General features: G+C 45.9%; 1 protein-coding gene across 1 annotated transcript in view; it reads left to right on the forward strand.

Annotated features, from left to right (window-relative positions):
• LOC134587237 (amine sulfotransferase-like) overlaps positions 1-13,797 on the forward strand; it is a 58,508-nt gene extending 44,711 nt beyond the window's left edge. Inside the window, exon 6 of the mRNA XM_063443495.1 lies at positions 13,571-13,797. Within this exon, the coding sequence (XP_063299565.1) occupies positions 13,571-13,695 (125 nt within the window). The 3' untranslated portion in view covers positions 13,696-13,797. The remainder of the gene's footprint in view (positions 1-13,570) is intronic.
• The last annotated feature ends 5,781 nt before the right edge of the window (positions 13,798-19,578 follow it).

Here is a 19,578-nt window from a genome sequence, read left to right on the forward strand (position 1 = left end):
AAACATTGAAGAAAGTTGCCACTCTTCCCAGGTGTGGCCGTCCCGGTAAATATACCCCAAGTTCAGACCATGCAATGCTCAGAGAAATTGCAAAAAATCTACATCTCCGACTCTACAGGCTTCAATTAGCATGTTAAATGTTAAAGTTCATGACAGTACAATTAGAAAAAGACTGAACAAGTGTGGCTTGTTTGGAAGGGTTGTCAGGAGAAAGCCTTTTCTCTCTAAAAATAACATGGCATCATGGCTTAAGTTTTTCAAAGTTGCATCTGAATAGGGATGTGCATGGGGAAAATTTTTGGTTCGGCTCGGCACTTCGGCACTTCTCTTGCAGCCGCTTAGTAGATAACTCCCTAATTCCCACGGTATTAGGGAGTTATTTACCAAAAGGCTGAAAGACCTAAATTTGTCTTTCAGCCAAATTTACTAATACTAAGTAAAAATGACTTAGTATTAGTAAATTCTGCCCCTACTCGCTATACCCTCAGCGGTGGGTGGGGGCCCTAAATACCAATAACCCTACAGGTTAGAAGCCCCCACTCGCGCGGCACGGGTGGGGATACTGGAGGGGGGGACACGTGTGTTTTGTTTTTTTACAGTGAGCAGCCATAGGTTGCTCACTGTTTACTAGACATGCCCCTACTCGCTGTATAGCGAGTAGAGACATAATTTATTAATACTAAGTAATCTTTACTTAGTATTAGTAAATTTGGCTGAAAGACCAATTTAGGTATTTCAGCCTTTTAGTAGATAGCTCCCTAATACCATGGGAATTAGGTAGTTATCTACTTATTCATCCCTGTCATTCCATTGACTGGCTAAGTAACTTACATTTTATATGAATGTGTTACTTGATTGGTGTAAGTTATGCAAATGCTTACAGCTGAATCCTGGCTATGTTTGTATACTTTTTATTTAAACTTTTTTTTTTTTTTTAAATTCTTTATTTTTGTATGTGCACAGGTTTACAACCGGCATGCAGAGCCACGACAGCTTCTGCACACTCTTGATATCATTTTACAGTGTAGGCAGCACATTTTTTTTTTTTTATAACACGAACAATACAGGCATGTAAGCATAGCATATAAACAGAAAGGCATTATGGGTTAGACTGAGCAGTTAACTAACATTTTTAGGTGGGGTCCCTAAGTGGCAGGCAAGGTACACGCTACAAAGATCGACAATCATGACGTTACTTGCCGAGGATATACATGTTAGGTCGAGGAAACTTTAGATTATAGTAATAAGATATGATTGTAACTAGCATTGCTAAATAGTGAGATTTCTAGAGTAAAGTAAGCTACACATCGTTTAACATCGTTTAACAGTGCTAAGTTAGTGTCATCTATATGGGTAGCAGGAAACTACTGTATGATACGCTAGACAGTTTGAGGCAGATTGTCACGTTAGCTCTCCACACATGCTAAACACCATGTTGATTGCCACGTTGGACCCTGTTGCAGATACGAAGTATGGTCGCTTCGCCTATCTGAGCATGGTGGTCTATCTACGCTAGGGTAGGCTGCATCATAGGCAATTAACTGAATTCAGGCACATTTAAGTGAGGGCAGATTGCCAGTGGTGACCAAACATACATACAAATTATAGAATGTTAGACTACAGTATTCTTTGTCATGTTTAGTCCCATAGTGGGCATAGGTTGGGGGTGAGGATAACGCTTAGTGATAGACCCGGCGTTGTCATCCAAAGACTGTGGTGGAAGGGAGGCATAGTCCGCGGTTGACCTGTGGGAGATGTCTGAGACTGGGTATTCCTCTGTAGCGAGAGTTCGTAACAGTCCAGGTCGGGAATACCTTTGGGGCAGCGTGTTAGGCAATTCCTAGATTTTACTAGTAACATGACGTAAAGTCATGATTTTATTAAAGACACGGAGGCGAGTATTATGCATATCTCTTTCTTTATTTCCTCAGCAGCAAAGATAGAGGAATATAAATATTATCAAAAATGAAAGAAAAAACTGTACAGGCATAACGAGTAGCCAATCACATAACAGAGGAAGTAGCTATATAAGTCCTGTGTCTCCCACAATCCCCCTCTTTCTTGCGCAACCGAAGACCAGGTAAGATAAACGATGTCCCACTTGATCCAAACAGGAAACGGGAAACAAAACGAGAACTTCAAGCTAAAAAAGATAGAAAAATATGGTAATTTCCAAACTCAAACTGTAGACTTACCAAACATAAACGTGAGGGATCTACATGAAACATGATGCTGAAATAGAATATATATACATGATTAGAAATCAATATAAAACTGTCAAATCATCTAAGCATGATAAAAACTACACAGTACAAAAAACATGAACTCAATACAGACCCAATTGCCCACGTACTCGTATTGCATCGAAGCATCTCCAATCCCAAATCCACACCGGGAGGGTGGGAGGGAATAATACTCGCCTCCGTGTCTTTAATAAAATCATGACTTTACGTCATGTTACTAGTAAAATCTAGGAATTTTATTAAAGACACGGAGGCTCCTATTATGCAAGTTTAAAGCTGTGCTATCACCTGAGATGCGACGTGTTCAATTGGTCTGAAATAGAAGTCTCTGAAGGTCGACTCTCGGGACCAGTCCGCTGCGCGCATGATGTCCTCTAGGCGGCAACCAACTTTGGATGCCTTCGAGGCCATAGCACCCCTTACAGAATGAGGCGTAAAGACAGATGTGTCTATACCCGCTAGGGATAAAAGCCAACGAATCCAACGCGCCAGCGTCGGAGTCGATACTGGGCGATGAGGAGCCTTAAACGAAATGAATAGGGGATGGCGTTCAGATGAGCGCACCGCACGTGTAGCCTCTAGATAGGCCTTCAAACAATCCACCGGGCAGAGCGCCGGACACAACGGGAATCTAGGATATACGAAGGATTTGGACGCCGACTTAGTTCTCCTAGATATGGTGAAAGTAACGCCATCCGGCGTAAACACAAAGGCACCCCAGTCAAGAGCCCTAACATCGGAGACTCTCTTACAAGAGACCAGGCAAAACAGCATAACCATCTTGGAGGATAGTTGTTTAAGAGTCAAGTCCTGGTTAGGGTACCAATCCGACAGAAAACGCAACACAATGTTGACGTCCCAAAATGTCGAAAACCGCGACCTAGGCGGACGGACGAAGCGAATACCCTTGAGAAGACGGCATACAAAAGGATGTTTGCCGATGGGTACACCTTCCAACCCACCATGACCGGCCGATATGGCCGATCGAAAAACATTGATAGTCCTGTACGCCTTGCCTGAGTCGAACAGGGCTGTAAGAAACCCCAGTATCAAATGGAGAGGGGCAGATATGGGATCCACTGCCCGTTCCATGCACCAATCAGACCAAGACTTCCATGCAGCTCGGTAAGCTGATCGTGTGCCCGGAGCCCAGGCGTTATCGAGGAGCAAGAGAGTCGACTGTGGAACGTCAGGGACAAGCCAGCGTCCCCTGAAAGGAACCATGCTACCAGGGGCAATTGGTGCTGGAGCACCAATTCGTGCGAGTTCCCATCCGGATCCAGAAGGAGGTCCTGGAAGTTCGGCAACAGACGAGGGAAGTCTATGGACAACTCCATCAGACGAGGGAACCACGGCCGTGATCTCCACAGAGGGGTGATCAGGGTCAGACAACAGTCGTGACGAACCAGCTTCGAGATCGTACGAGCGATCATGTTGAATGGGGGAAAGGCATACAGGTGGCCTGGAGGCCATTCTTGAAGAAAGGCATCCGTCGCCACTGCCGCCGGGTCCGGTCTCCAACTGAAGAACCTCGGTAACTGAGTGTTCAGTCGAGATGCGAACAGGTCCATCTCGAACCGACCCCACAGCCTGTTTAGGCTTTGGAAGACCGAGGCGTGCAAATGCCAGTCTCCCGAGTCTCTCAAATGTCTGGAGTTCCAATCCGCACCTGAATTGTCCAGACCCGGAATATGTTCCGCCGTCACCGAGACGTTGTTTAGGAGGCAGAACTGCCAAAAGTCCTTCGCCAGCAGAGCCAACATTTTGGACTTGGTTCCGCCCAAGTGATTTATGTATCGGACTGCCGATACGTTGTCCAATTTGAGGAGAACACAACAGTTCGCCTTTCCAGGGGTAAGGCTGCAAATCGCAAAGGCCCCCGCCAGGAGTTCCAGGCAGTTGATGTGTAACGACTTCTCTGCGTCGGACCATCTGCCCCCCGTGGAGATGTCGCCACAACGAGCCCCCCAGCCGTGCAAGCTGGCATCTGATTCTATGACCACGTCCGGAACGGAACCGAAAATTGCTTTTCCGTTCCAGGCTTCCATGTGTGCCAACCACCATACCAGCTCGTCTCTGGACTCCTCGTCCAGACAAAGTCGGGATTCGTATGATCGACCCGAACGTAGGTGTGACCCCTTGAGCCGTTGGAGAGCCCGGTAATGTAAGGGGCCTGGGAATATCGCCTGAATGGAGGAGGCCAGTAGGCCGATGATCCTCGCCAACTGCCGGACTGACAAGTCCGAAGCGCGAAGAGCTCGACGGAGCTCCTTCTGGATGGCTTTTATCTTGGATTCTGGCAAGTACAGGAACTGCCGCACGGAATCCACCTGGAACCCCAGGAACTCCATAGACTGGGCGGGTGTCAGGACCGACTTGTCCCAGTTTACCAGAAAACCTAGGTTCTGTAAGAGGTTGATCGTCCAGTCTAAATGCAACTTCAGGCATTCCAACGACTGTGACATGATCAGGATGTCGTCCAGGTAAATAATTAGTCGAACCCCTCGGGTACGGAGGAACGACACCACCGGCTTCATAACCTTGGTGAAACACCAAGGAGCCGAGGAGAGGCCGAACGGAAGGCATGTAAAACGCCAACGCCGTCCGTGCCAGGTGAAGTGCAAGTAGTCCCTGGATTCTATCGCTATTGGAACCGTGAAGTATGCATCCTTCAGGTCCAATTTGGCCATCCAATCCGACAGTCTCAGGAGGTCTCTGAGACAATGGATGCCTTCCATCTGGAAATGTTGGTAGCGTAGGAAGGCGTTGAGAGGGCGAAGGTTTATCACTGGGCGGACACCGCCCCCTTTCTTGGGTACAAGGAAGAGATTGCTCGTAAAGCCTGGAGTGGCGAACGGCAATTCTTCGATGGCGCCCTTTGAGAACATCTCCGCGACTTCCGCGGAGATCATCGCGTCCTGCTCCCGTGGGAGGGACAACTCCCTGGGGGTATACGTTTGGACAGGCAGGGAAACAAAATCTAGTTGGTAACCCTTTACGCATTGCAGAACCCAAGCATCTGAGGTAATAACTGCCCACCTTGGGTAAAATAAGGCTAGCCTCCCCGCCACCCGAACCTGATCGAGAAGGGAAGAAGGGGTACTCACCATAAGGGCGTCTGCCCGACGACCCACCACGGGGGTATCTAGAGCCCCACGATCTCCCTCTGGCCGGGAAGAAAGGAGGCGTTTTCGGGTCCTGGAGCCCACGAGAGGGGAAAAAGGAACCTCTGTTGGCCCTGAATGAGCCACGGAAACCACGGCCGGGAGGACGGTTCCTGCTACGCCCGGCCCCACCGAAAACCTTGGGCGCGAAGACGCGCTTCATATTAGCTTGCGCCTTGTCAATAGCCGTAAAGGTTTTTACATAGGACCCCATGTCCTTCACAAAGGATGTGCCGAACAACATCCCCTCATCGGCTGAGTCAGGTTCAGCTACGGTCATAGCAGCCAGTTTAGGGTCTATTTTCAAGAGAATAGCCTTGCGTCTCTCGGAAGACATAGCCGTGTTGGCATTCCCCACAAGGCATATAGCTCGCTGGACCCACCCGATGGCCACGTCCATATCTAGAACTGAGTCGCCATTACGGGCTGCCTCGAGGAGCTCGTACAGTTTAGACAGGGGGCCCAGCGTATCCAGAATTTTATCCTGGCACCCTTTTAGTGAGTGATCAAGACCCTTTTTAGGCTTCCACCCAGATTTATTAAGAAATTGGGCAATTTGAGGGTCCACTTCAGGGGTCTTACAGGCAGCGCCAGGGAGGGAGGGTCGTGGGCATTCGGCACGCAATTTATTGCGGCCTTCCTTTGACAGAGGTGTGCGAATCCTCTTAGCCACATACTGGGCGATATGGTCCGGAGGGACCCATTCGGCAGACCGCGGGTGACGCAGGTCGTCCGGGTCAAACAGGGGGTTCCCCTGTGGGTCTAAAAGCCCTTTATCATTATCCCCAGCGGGGTCAGGCACTTTTCTACGGGGGACGGCAGAGGACCCCGAAGGGGTGACACCCGTAAGGGGTTGATCCTCGCCAGACTCGTCCTCCCCATAGGAGTCATATTCCATAACATCGGAATCATTGTCCACACTCCGGTCGGTATCCGACCCATCATCCAGGGCTCTAGCCCGTTTCCACAATCTAGCCTTTTTAGCCCGGCCAGGGGCTCTTGTGCGCGTGGGATGCGCGCTATCTGCGACCGCCAAAGGCGTGTCAGTCATGACAGGCAAAGCCTGCATCGAGGAGTGGGACCCGAGATGTCTAGCCTTTGCCTTCGCCTTACGGGCACCCGGCACAGTCAGGGCAGGGGAAGGGGACCCCGCACCCAGGGGGTTAGGGGCAGCCATAGAAGGCAAGAGCACAGACTGAAGTGACTGGGCAAAGGAGGATGAGACAGTCCCCATAGCGGAGGCAATAGCCTTTTCAAGGGAAGAAGCCATAGTAGCTTCCAACAAGGCCTGGAGTTCCTGAGAGGCCATAGCGCCCTCGGGATTATCTATCGTAAAATCCCCAGAAGGGACAGTAGGCCCATCTTTGCAATCCTGCATAGTGAGGTACAACAGAAGCAAAATTGAATACTAGAAAAAAATGGGTTGATTAACCCAGTAGAACAGAAAAATGGCTAAACCTGATCGTTGGTGTAGCAAGGGGACCCGTAGGAAGGGACCGACCGCCCGGCACAGCAGGGTGAAACGAATGATCGCCCAAAATGGCCGCCGCACGTGTCAGGGTGTGCCCGTGGACCGGCTCCAGGCGGGGGAAGGGGCGCGTGCACCCACCCGCGTGGGCAGCCCGCGAGAGTGGAAAACGAGCACACTCAGTCGCGTCCACAGAGAAAGGGGGCACGCGGCTGAGATAGCGCCGAGAAGCGGCAACAGGGGCGGTATGAGGGAAAACAGCCCGCGGCGGCGGGCAAAGCCCCTAGGGGAAACCCCCAATACACCAACGATGTAGGTACTAGATAGTAATCAACAATAAATAAAAACGACAATAATGAAACAAGCATAAGCAAAACATGAATCACAAGTAAACAAAATGCAATGAGTAGGAGAGCTCAAGTAAAATACTTAGCTGTCTGAGGAAGCAGCAAAGAAAGAGGGGGATTGTGGGAGACACAGGACTTATATAGCTACTTCCTCTGTTATGTGATTGGCTACTCGTTATGCCTGTACAGTTTTTTCTTTCATTTTTGATAATATTTATATTCCTCTATCTTTGCTGCTGAGGAAATAAAGAAAGAGATATGCATAATAGGAGCCTCCGTGTCTTTAATAAAATTCAGCCTATGCCCAGTGTTGGTAGGTACCGTGCATCTAGGTAGCTAGTCCCGGCAGTGCGGACATAGGGTCTGGTGTCTCCTTTCTGAAGGACCGATCTAGCGGTGCCCCCCATGTTGTGGGCCCACGTGGCTACACGTATTGTGGTTTCGGATGGGAAGATGGGCTTCATGTTGCGCTGGCCACCAGGGTTCCCTTCAGGCTGGAGATGTGTGTGCGTCGCTTGGTTCACCTTCATGACTCCTTTTGTGTGAGCATAGAGGCTTGTACCTGGTGGGTTTAGTGTTTTGCCCTGTTTCAGAGCCCGGCGATGTGTGTTGCTACAAGCGGCCATCTTGGGAGCTCGTGGAGCCTGGTTGTAGTGGCTGCGCTTTGCTGCTGGACGGATCCACGAAGCCACTGTTAAGTAAGCTTGTCGGTGGGCTGCTCTCCTGCTGTATAGTGCTCTCCTGAGGATTGTGCAGAGCTGGTCGAAGAGTTTCGCAGTGGACACGTGTCTGTTCGCCTGGATGCTCCGCTGTCTTTTTGGATGCTGGTCGGCCATTTTGGCTAACCTTCGTGGGTCAGTTGCCCTTTTGTGCTCTGGTACCATACCGCTTGCTGTTCCATCAGGTTTGTGCATCCTGTGGGGACCGGAATATCCCCCGCCGGTCCAGAGGGGGGGGGGTAGATTGCAGCACGGTCGTGTGTAGGTTGCAGTGCCGAGGAGAGCGGCCGCCTCCCCTCTGCTGCAGCTCCAGTAGGCCGCATTTGGATCTCCGCGATTCCTGCTCGGATCGGTCCCGGGGAGGTATCAGCGGGTTCGGCGGGGCACCCCCGACGTGGGTGTTGCACCCTTGGGTGAGTGTTGGCTTGGCAGCCGTCGATTTGATCCCCGATTCTGCCCGCGGGTCCGGAGCTCACGCTAGTTGCGACCGCAGAGCTCGGCGGTCAGACTCCGCCCCCCTACTTTTTATTTAAACTTGTATACAGTGTAACATTCTTTATTCTTCCACTGGGTAGGTACTTCGGCTATACTGTGCTTTGGAACTTCGGCACTTCGACACTTCGGAAATTCGGCAATTTCGGAACTTCGGTAATTCGGCAATTCAGCTATTCGGAGGTATCCGAATGTCCGAATTTCCAGAATTTCGTCCGAATTGACATTCGGAACGAAACGAATTAGACATGTCTACATCTGAACAAAAAACAAGAATTCTGGAACAATGTATTTTGGACAGACAGGGCCAAAGTGGAGGTTTGGTCATAAGGCGCAACGCAAAGCCAACCATATTGGAGAAAACACCTTAATGCCATCTTTTAAGCACTGGGGTAAAGGGGTGATGATTTGGGTTTGTTTTGCAGCCACAGGACCTTGTAACCTTGCAGTCATTGAGATGACCATGAATTCCTCTGTACACTAAAGTATTCTGGAGTGAAATCTGAGGCCAATAATCCGACAGCTAAAGCTTTGCTGAAATTGGGTCAATAAACAGGACAATGATCTCAAGCACACCAGCAAATCTACAACATAATGGCTTAAGAAGAAAAGAAGATGTTGCAATGGCCAAGTCACAGTCCAGACTTCAACCTGATTGAAATGCTATGGCGGGACATTAAGAGAGCTGTGCATAAACAAATGCCAGGAAACCTTAACCCCTTAAGACCGCAGGACGTACTATGCCGTCCTTATTTAGATGGCTCTAAAATCCGCAGGGCGGCATAGAACGTCCTGCGGTCTTATGTACTTACCCGGTCGCCGGCGATCCCACGCCGGCGATCGCGGTATGGGGGACTTACCTGGGAGCCCAGGGAGTCCCCCTCCATCCTCTTCGGCCCCCCAGGGCCATGTGATCGCGAGGTCCTTGCGAGGACCCCGCGATCACATGGACGGCATAGCCGTCCAAGGCAGTGCCAGCAGGGGGAGTGCCTGTAATGACAGGTACTCCCCCTGCTGTCTGAAATTCAAATAAAATCCGTTAAAACAGTGTAAAAATAAGATTATATATACTTAGATCATATATATATTTATTATATATATGATCTAAGTATATATATACACATATACACATATACACTGTCTACATGTATTTTAATATTAATATATACATAATTATATATATATATATTAATATCAAAATACACGTACAATGATATTGATTAAATATATATATAATTTTTATTATATATATATATTTATATATAATAAAAAATAAATAAATATATAAATACGTTAAAAAAAATTAAAAAAATAATACAAAATAAATAGATAAAAAATATATAAACATGCGAAATTTCGTTCTAACTGTATTTTAAAATTAATATATATATATTGATATCAAAATACATGTAGAACGAATATATATAGAACGATATATAATATATATATCTATATACATAAGTATATACGTATATATCACTAAATATATACCTATATATAAATAAAAATAATAAAAAAAATTACATACATATATATGCACACATATATATATATATACACACCTATATATATAATAATTCTACGCATATATTTATGTAATAATTTTACATAATTAGGTCATTTTATTAATTACAATTAGCGGGACCTGCCTGACAACCCATGCTGAAACTATAGGGAATTTAATTTGCTAGCACTATATTTAACCCTATAACTTTCCAAGACACCATAAAACCTGTACATGGGGGGTACTGTTTTACTCGGAAGACTTCGCTGAACACAAATATTAGTGTTTCAAAACAGTAAAATATATTACAACGACGATATCGTCAGTGACAGTGACATTTTTTGCATTTTTCACACACAAATGGCACTTACACTGACTATATAATTGTTGTGATACGTTTTACTGTTTTGAAACACTAATATTTGTGTTCAGCGAAGTCTCCTGAGTATAACAGTACCCCTCATGTACAGGTTTTATGGTGTTTTCAAAAGTTACAGAGTCAAATATAAGGTTTGCGTTTCAGTTTTTTCACATTAAAATTCGCCAGGTTGCCTTTGAGACCGTATGGTAGCCCAGGAATGAAAATTATCTCCATGATGGCATACCATTTGCAATAGTAGACAACCCAGGGTATTGCAAATAGGGTATGTTTTTTTTTTAGTAGCCACTTAGTCACAAACACTGGCCAAAATTTGCGTTCAAATTAGTTTTTTGCATTTTCAAATATTAACACTAACTTTGGCCAGTGTTTGTGACCAAGTGGCTACTAAAAAAGACTGGACATACTCCATTTGCAATACCTTGGGTTGTCTACTTTTGCAAATGGTATGCCATCATGGGGGTAATTCTTATTTCTGGGCTACCATATGGTCTCAAAGGTAACGTAACCAATCTGGCGAATTTCAATGTGAAAAAACTGAAATATGTAACATGCTATATTTGACCCTGTAACTTCCCAAAACACCATAAAACCTGTACATAGGGGGTACTGTTTTACACGTGAGACATCGCTGAATACAAATATGTGTATTTTATTGCAGTAAAAGCAAACAGTATTATGACATTCACAGTTAGAATGTCACGTAGAACTAAAAAAATGTAAAAAAATCTTATTTTCTCTCATTTTTGTAATATTTTTTTCATATTAAATTATGTTCCATACCTAAATATTTGATGTTAAACGAAAGCCCTGTTTCCCCTGAATAAAATGATATATAATAAGTGTGGGTGCATTTAATATGAAAGAGGTGAATTACGGTTGGACAGACATGTAGCGCAAATGCCAGGTTTTGTTTACGTTTTTTTTGGATCACAACTTGTACATTTGGCTGCGGTCTTAAGGGGTTAATGAACTGAAGCAACGTTGTAAGAAAGAGTGGGACAAAAATCCTCCACAACAATGTGAGAGACTGATAAAGTTATATAAAAAATAATTACTTCAAGTTATTGCTGCTGAAGGTGGTTCTACAAGCTATTGAATCATAAAGTGTACTTAGTTGGGCACACATAGTTTCATCATTTTGACTTTATTTGTGTTAAATAAATCATGACACTGTGTAATATGTCATGTGTTATTGTTCATCTAAGTTTGTATTGACCTAATTTTAAGACCTGATAACAAACAGATGATTGTTATTATATTCTGATAAGTAAAACCATAGAATTCAAAGTCAGTGTACTTTTTCCCATGACTATATATGTAATTTGACATATGTTTGAGATATATGTTACATAGAAAGAACTGAAGCACATTAATAAGGCAAAATATCACATATGAATCGAACATATTTAAAAATATTGTTTTCTAGATTTGAAATGCATTAATTTGCACGTAAATTTAGATTTTTTTGTAATCTATCGAATTAACAGATATACACTCTTTAACCCCTTAAGGACCAAACTTCTGGAATAAAAGGGAATCCTGACATGTCAGACATGTCATGTGTCCTTAAGGGGTTAAAGGAATCTGTCACTACTAACCTGACCCCCTCTCCCCTATCTCAATGTCATTAGAGAGGTGAATGTTACATTCCTGTAACACCCACCTCCAATTCATCCTTGCTCCTCACATTTTATTATTAGATCAATAATTTTTATTAGTTATCACAATATACATACAGTAAATTAAACAAAACAAGACAAACATAAAAAGTATGTGTATAACTTAAATATACATTCATTAAAATCGTAAATAAAGATAAAAAAAAACACAATATAAGAATATTTATATTAATAAACTAAATAGACTAGGAGAAAGAAAAAACTCCTTGCAGGGAGAGACCAGTGAGGGGATCAATGGGGAACCATAAGACTTCCTAGTTATTATAGAAAAAGTGACTGCCGTTATTCTGTTCAGATGCCGGCTAGACAGTGTGTCAGCATCATGGAGATTTGGTAATTTGTCCAAACCTCAACTATGCCAACACACTGTCTAACCAGGCATCTGAACAGAATAACATCAGTTACTCCTTTTAAATATTTGCTAGCCAGCACTAGCAGTGCCGGCCAGGGAGTTCCAATGGAAACCACCACACTGTTGCCACGTGTTCTTGAAGGATTGAGCCCTGCTGCTAACACAATGTATAGATAATACATTGTGCTTTCATTTTAGGCATGGCAGGTGCCCATTAAATAAATGTGCTATGTGTACATATTGACATGAAAAATAATTATTCATATTATTATGCTGAGCACTCAAAAAAAAATACTGGTGTTCTTACAGCAGAAGCTGGAAAGCTGCAATGGTTGCCACTCATTGGTTGAGAGTATCGTCTGACCACTTCCAGCCCACGACTGACATTCTGTGCAATGAAAGTTGCACAGAATTGACATTAGCCAGCCTGGAACCCTTGATCCAGATGAGTATTGACACTGTCACAGTGCCGCGGGTTTCTGTCGGCATGACCGCACTGAAACACTGAAAAACAGCAGTCACGCCGACAGAAATAACACTCATCTTACCCGTGGCAGATCAAAACCTGATCTTCTTCCATCTTGGTCCCTGGTGTGTGTGTGCGGTGTTAACAGAGACGCCGGCCGCTGCGGTTCCATTTATAATAAAGAAATACCCTTTGCACATATCAAAGATGACGCTTACGTGCGTGCGACGTCACATCATAGACGTGCATGCACGTTTTGGGATCAGAGGTCACATATAGCCAATTACAGCTCTATGAGGGTTATTTAAACCCAAATTACCTTTTGATCAGTGCCCTGTCGTGGTTTCCCTTAGCTTGTTATCTGAGAGAGTGTTCCTGGTCTTTATATTTCTGGTATTTGACTTTGGCTTCATTTGACTTCCCTGATTTCTGGTATCCTTGACTTTTCCTCATCGTTGTGTCTCTTTCTGTATCCCTGACGTCGGCAAGTATTTTGACTACCCTTTGTTACATTCAGTCCAGCCATTCTAAGGTCCGATTGGACGTTATCCTTAGTCCTAGGTGTGACACTACTTCTGTGTGCTGGATCAACAGTAATGCTGACAGACACATCAATGATGCTGCCAGAGGTGGAGTTACACCTCTGGCCATACAGGGGTTAATCTCCATATGTGATGCAATTCAAAGCAAAATGCTATACAATGCTGGCATCATGACTACTTTAAATCACTGCCAAGTGTATGTCTCTTTACAGGAGTCGTTGGGGACTGGAAAAATGTCATGACAGTGGCACAGAGTGAAATGTTTGATCAGGTGTTTGAAGATAAAATGAAAGATCTGCCAATCAAGTTTACTTGGGATACTGAAGAATCAAATTGAATTATTAAGCAGTCTGTCCATCTAACTGGTGAACATTTGTTATTAATAACATTTCAGATAAATAAAACTAAACTTAATTCAGTACTCGCCAAACTTTAAAATAATTAATAAATGACATACTTCCTAAATCTTTAATAAATGTGCTTCAACAACGTTTTTTGTTGTTGAATTTTGATTGGGGTGTCACTTACACTGACGATATAATTGTTGTGATACGTTTTACTGTTTTGAAACACTAATATTTGTGTTCAGCGAAGTCTCCTGAGCAGGGCCGCCATCAGGGGGTGACAACCGTGACAGTTGTCACGGGCCCGGCGGCCCTGGGGGGCCCGGACTGCTCTGGCAGTCCTGGGCCCCACTTTCCCTCCCTGCACACATAGATAGCGAATATCTCTATCTATGTGTGCAGCCGCGGGCCCCCGGCTCCCTGTTACCGCAGAGGGGGCCCAGGCAGCACACAGCTTCTTCTCTCTTGTAATAACTCTCGCGAGACCCGGTTGCCATGGCAACGCTCCGCGGGTCTCGCGAGAGTTATTGGAACAGAGGAGAGAAGAGAAGCTGTGTGCTGCCTGGGCCCCCTCTGCGGTAAAGGGGAGCCGGGGGCCCCCCACCGGACCACCAGGGATCATGGAATCTCCCCCCTCCCTGGACAAGGTAAGCAGGGAGGGGGGAGAAACATGTAATTAGATTTAAAAAAAAAAATGATGTAAAAAATTTTCCCCCGTCCTCTGAGTCCCACCGGGTGGCCCATGCACTTAGGGCCACCCGGAGGGCTTGTATCAGCAGGGGCCCGGTCGGGCGCTCTTTCCCCCCACGACCGGGCCCCTTGCTTTCCGGCAGCCAGCTGGGAGGGAGTGAGGATGGGGGATCCTCACTCCCATCATCCTCAGGCACCACACTGGACCCCATAGAATCCACCCTCCAGCAAAAGGTAGGAAACTGGAGGGTGGGTTTAAAAATGTACATTTTACATGTGTGTCAGTATGTCTGTGTGTCAGTATGTCTGTGTGTCAGTATGTCTGTTTGTCTGTGTGTCAATATATCTGTCTGTGTGTCTGTATATGTCTGTTTGTCTGTGTGTCAGTATGTCTGTGTGTCAGTATGTCTGTTTGTCTGTGTGTCTGTGTGTCTGTGTGTCAGTATGTCTGTTTGTCTGTGTGTCAATATATCTGTGTGTGTCAGTAGGTCTGTCTGTGTGTCAAAATATTTGTGTGTGTGTCAGTATGTCTGTGTGTGTGTCAGTATGTCTGTCAGTGCATGTGCATGCATGTGTCAGTCTCTGTATGTGTCTGTGTGTGTCAGTATATGTGCCTGGATGTGTGTCAGTATTTCTCAGTGTATATGGGTGTCAGTGTGTCTGTCAGTGTGTGTGTGTGTGTGTGTGTGTGTGTCAGTATCTCGGTCAGTGTATGTGCCTGTGTGTGGGTGTCAGTATTTCTGTCAGTGTATGTGTGTCAGTATGTTGATCAGTGTGTGTGTCAGTATGTCTGTATATAAGCCTGTGTGTCTGTCAGTACGTCTACCAGTGTATGTGTCTGTGTGTGTCAATATATGTACCTGTGTGTCAGTATGTCTGTCAGTGTATGTGCCTGCTTATCTGTATGTAGTCAGTGTATGTATCTGTGTATCTGCTTGTGTGTCAGACTATGTACCTGTGCATCTGAGCCAATGTTGCAAACGGGTAATTGGCAATCAGTGCAGTGTGGTCTGTGTCCTCTGGGTGGCCGCCATTCGGGAGCCGAACACGTGGCGGCGGCCATCTTAAACTACCGAACAGCGGTGTTTTGCCGTCGAGCGTCTGGAACTAAAATCGGACACTCGACTAGGCAAACACCGCTGAGACCTCCAGACTTCCGGGATTTCGTGGGGAAACTACCGAACGGCCCGCCGTTCGGTAGAAAGAAACTCACGAGCTAGGGGATTCATGCGGGTCCCCCTTGGTCTCTATGACACCAGCAATTCGTCTGTTTCGTTCCCTTGTTTGTGACCGACCGCAGGGCCAAAATGCATGGAACTATTTTCGGATACTTTGCCCATGCGGTCGGTCAAATCTTTGGAGACCCATGTCTGCCGAGCCATTCATCCGAATGACTTGAGTTTTGAGTATGTTGTCCCCCTGAATAAGGGCTATCCAGCGATGCTGGATTTAAAGGTGTACCCCCTGTTTTTGGGGTACATCCAGGAATTGGGGAAAAGTGTGTACTGTATAATTGGGTTAAGTGTTAATCTAAGGGGAGGAAATGTGTGGGAGGTACATCCATGTGATTGGTCAATTTCATCCTCCCCCTGGGAGTGTCCTGTATGTACCTGTTTGTGAATAAAAGCCAGGCTGGATGAGCCAGTCGAGAGTTCCTGCTTAACGCTCAAAGTGATGTGTCGTCTCATTATTGGGGGGAGGATTTATTGTATGCTGTTCCAGTTGACTGCTAGGAGTGCAAGCCTATTCGTATGGTTCCTATTCAACGGTCTACAGCATTCCTATGCTTGAGAAGGTTCATATGCTGCATCGGTTCGGTGATTGTGGTGTCTGCCAGAGTGCTTGGAGTCCTCAGGAAGCACTAGGAGCATCCATTAACGGAGGTACCAAGTCGGGGTGCCAGGCGATCCGTTACAACTATGTTCATATAGTGCAAAGTACAAAACTCATTTATGAGAAGAATATCAAATCAACTATGGCACATGCCAGTGCATGCAAAAGAGAGCAGCAGAAGCAAGACGAGGACTCACTCAACAGGTACACAAATTTATTAAGGGTAGTAGAGACTCTTGGTTTAGTTTAACAAAACGGTATCAACAATCAATGGAAGGTGATTTTATGAAATATAAAGTATGGTTTGTTTTTGGTGGCAAAACTCAAATTTAAAGCCCTGGAGAGCGTCTATACCAGCAAGTGCAGTTCAACACGGGGCGGTGCCATCATCTTTTAACCCTGTGCACTGGAGAAGCAAGGTAAGAAATATAAATTATCTTTACTTTAAAAGTTCCTTTGGGGTTCTCTGGTCAAGTTAGTAAGGTACTCCTTTTCTGTTTTTTTTTTTTTTGCAAAGATATCTAACATACCTGAAGTGCAAGAATCCCCTCTTAGTTGCTCTATTTGGGTTTTCTATAAAACTATATCTGCAGCTACCACACAAGTGTAAGTATCTCAACACATTATCATGCAAATCAAGCCACCACCAGCAAATACAGTGGAGCGCTGTAATATATACATACATACACTTACTCCTGTATGTATATAGGGAAAATATAACATATAGTGTAGTACAGTGAGTAAATGGAGAGCATGGAAACTCAAACTTAATCCATTCGAGAAGGTTGTTCAAGATCCATTTTGTTAAAAAAATCATATCATAAAGGGGGCGGGGCCTGACTGCGGAGGGGAGCAGACGCATGTCGGTGTTGCTCCCGCGCTTCAACTTACCTAAAGCCGATTCTCGTTAACCGGAGGCAGCAAACCGATGACCCGGTGCTCCCAAGCGATAGAGGACATCGGGCCCGACATGCTGGTACCACGCAAGTGGCTCTGCGTTCCGGACCCGACCCACGCAGGTTCGCGGCCTACAAGCATGGTGGTAGTGGGAGAGACGGCCGCTCTCCCACTGCAGACAAACGCGGCAAGGCAAAGCTGGAAACCCCGTTCCCCCCCCCTATGGACCGGCGGGGGTTATCCCGGTCCCCACCGAAGCGACACACATGGCCACACGGATAGCATCTGCCCACACGGGCCTGGGCTCCGGGCCTAGCACTACTGCAGAAGCCCCTTGCCTTACAGAACCCATAGCCGTACAAGCCTCAAGCCTGGATCTAATCTTTCAACAATTTCTGGAAAAGCTGGACAGACTCTTTGCAACACCTCGCGTGCAATACGGAGGTACAGCATGTGGACCGGGGAAACAGAGGCAGAACGGGCCTACTAAGGTCACTACATACCCTTTAACGCTAAAGTTGAGCACTGACTGCCCACCCAGGCCAGGGGTCACCAGGAGGATAACTCCACAGCATCAGCCACATCGCCGGAAGCCTAACCGCCGCTGGCGGCGACGCAACACCAGAGCTCTCCGAAGCGCCCTCACAGGGAAGAACTGGGCCTCTTGTAGCACCCGAGTTCGTGGAGCCAGGATGCGGACCCCACACGGAGCCTGGGGCCACGGGGAGACCCGTCCGCCCTCACACCCCTTCCACACTCGACGACCACAGCCCCTCACCAGCAGCAGACATGGACTAAGCATCTCCCCAAGATCTGTCGGGAAGGACGTCTCACAGAGGCATCAATCCGACCACGAAGTTTGGCCCGTCCATCCAGCACTCAGAGCCGGCATAGGCTAAGCAAAACAGACTGCATGCACGTTAACCCTGCAGACCTCACTGCGGAGGCAATACCGGACTCCATCGTGCAAACTATCATTTGATAAACTGTGAGCAGTATAATGCCTAAGCAATATGTATTTGCCTCTTCTTGTATAACGCTATTAGACTCTCACTGTCCATACCGCTGATATGTCTTAAGCTCCCGTCTACAAGAAAGTGTTAACTAGACTATCAGCTAAGACAAGCTATGTACGTAGCCTATGTCCTAACCGTTAGACACTAGGCCTGACTTTAGCAATGTTTGAAGCACTACCTGTGTTAACTAGATTTGTATGCCTGTATTATGTTCAGCATTTAGCCTGCTCCATTTGTTGCGTGACGCTAGCGACCAAAACAGCTTGAGTAATCTTTCGCTATTAGTGCAGCCTGTCTGTTTAGGCATCTCCTTCTACAATTAACTAAGCGACGACACACTCTGTACACTTCTTGTAACACAGAACACACACTCACATCTTGACTAGCTAGGGTGACAAGTTACACCTGCATATTAACGAATAGATATAACTTGAGCTACTCACCTGACACAAAAAATAAAAAAGAGGTATTATTGTCCAGGAAATGTAATTTTTCAAAATTAACGTTGTACTATCCCTATGCTGTGTATTACTCGTACATTTCCCCTTTTACTTTCTGTACCCCATCCTGCATACCTCAATAAAAGAAAGATTGAGAAAAAAAAAAAAAAGAAATACAAAAAAAAAAAAATCATATCATAAAGGCAGACAGGGCATGCCTGCCTTCCCCTGTATGTCGCAACCCACATGGAATGGCTGCAGGGGTTGGTGGGCAAGGAGAGAGTGCAGTGTAAGCTGGCGGCTGGGAGGAGGGTTTGGCGCGGCCCCCACTCCCACAATGCCAAAATCCATGTGGTGTCTGGTGAGTGAACGCAGCGCACCAGCCTCTCCCGGTGTGCTGTGATACTGTTCTTCTGGTTGGGACTCAATGGACCTTTTCTTCACAAAAAAATAAAAATAAATTGTGACTTGCTTTTGCCTTTTTTTTAATTTGTCTAAAGAGATACATTATCATTGAAAATTTTAGTAGTATGACTTACAACAGTGATATTTTTCAACATAACATTGCACCCATTTCACAAACATGTCAGTGATCAGTCCCTCCTCCTCCACTGAAGACAATTCCTCAGATGCCGTCTGGTGCTGCTTCCCTCTGAAGGTCTTGGAATTCTTCTACGGTTAGTTCAGTCTTCTGATTCTCCATTAACTTCTCCACCTCCTTATCATTCACCTCCAAGCCCATCGACTTTCCCAGAGACACTATATCATCAACAACAGGAACATCCCGGTCAAAACCATGAAAGGACAGCCTCTGACCACAATTTCTTCCAGGCTGAGTTCATGGTCCTGTAAGATACACCTTCCCCCCCCCCCCCCCCCCCATGCTTTGTCTATGAGGTGTATGCTATGGAGGATATGAAAATGATTCTTACAGAACTCTCTAATGGCTAGCTCTGTGTTTGAGGTCACTTCAAAGCACCTTTGAAACAGTACTTTGGTG

Source organism: Pelobates fuscus, chromosome 2, assembly GCF_036172605.1.
Source record: "Pelobates fuscus isolate aPelFus1 chromosome 2, aPelFus1.pri, whole genome shotgun sequence".
NCBI classification, from domain to species: Eukaryota; Metazoa; Chordata; class Amphibia; order Anura; family Pelobatidae; genus Pelobates; species Pelobates fuscus.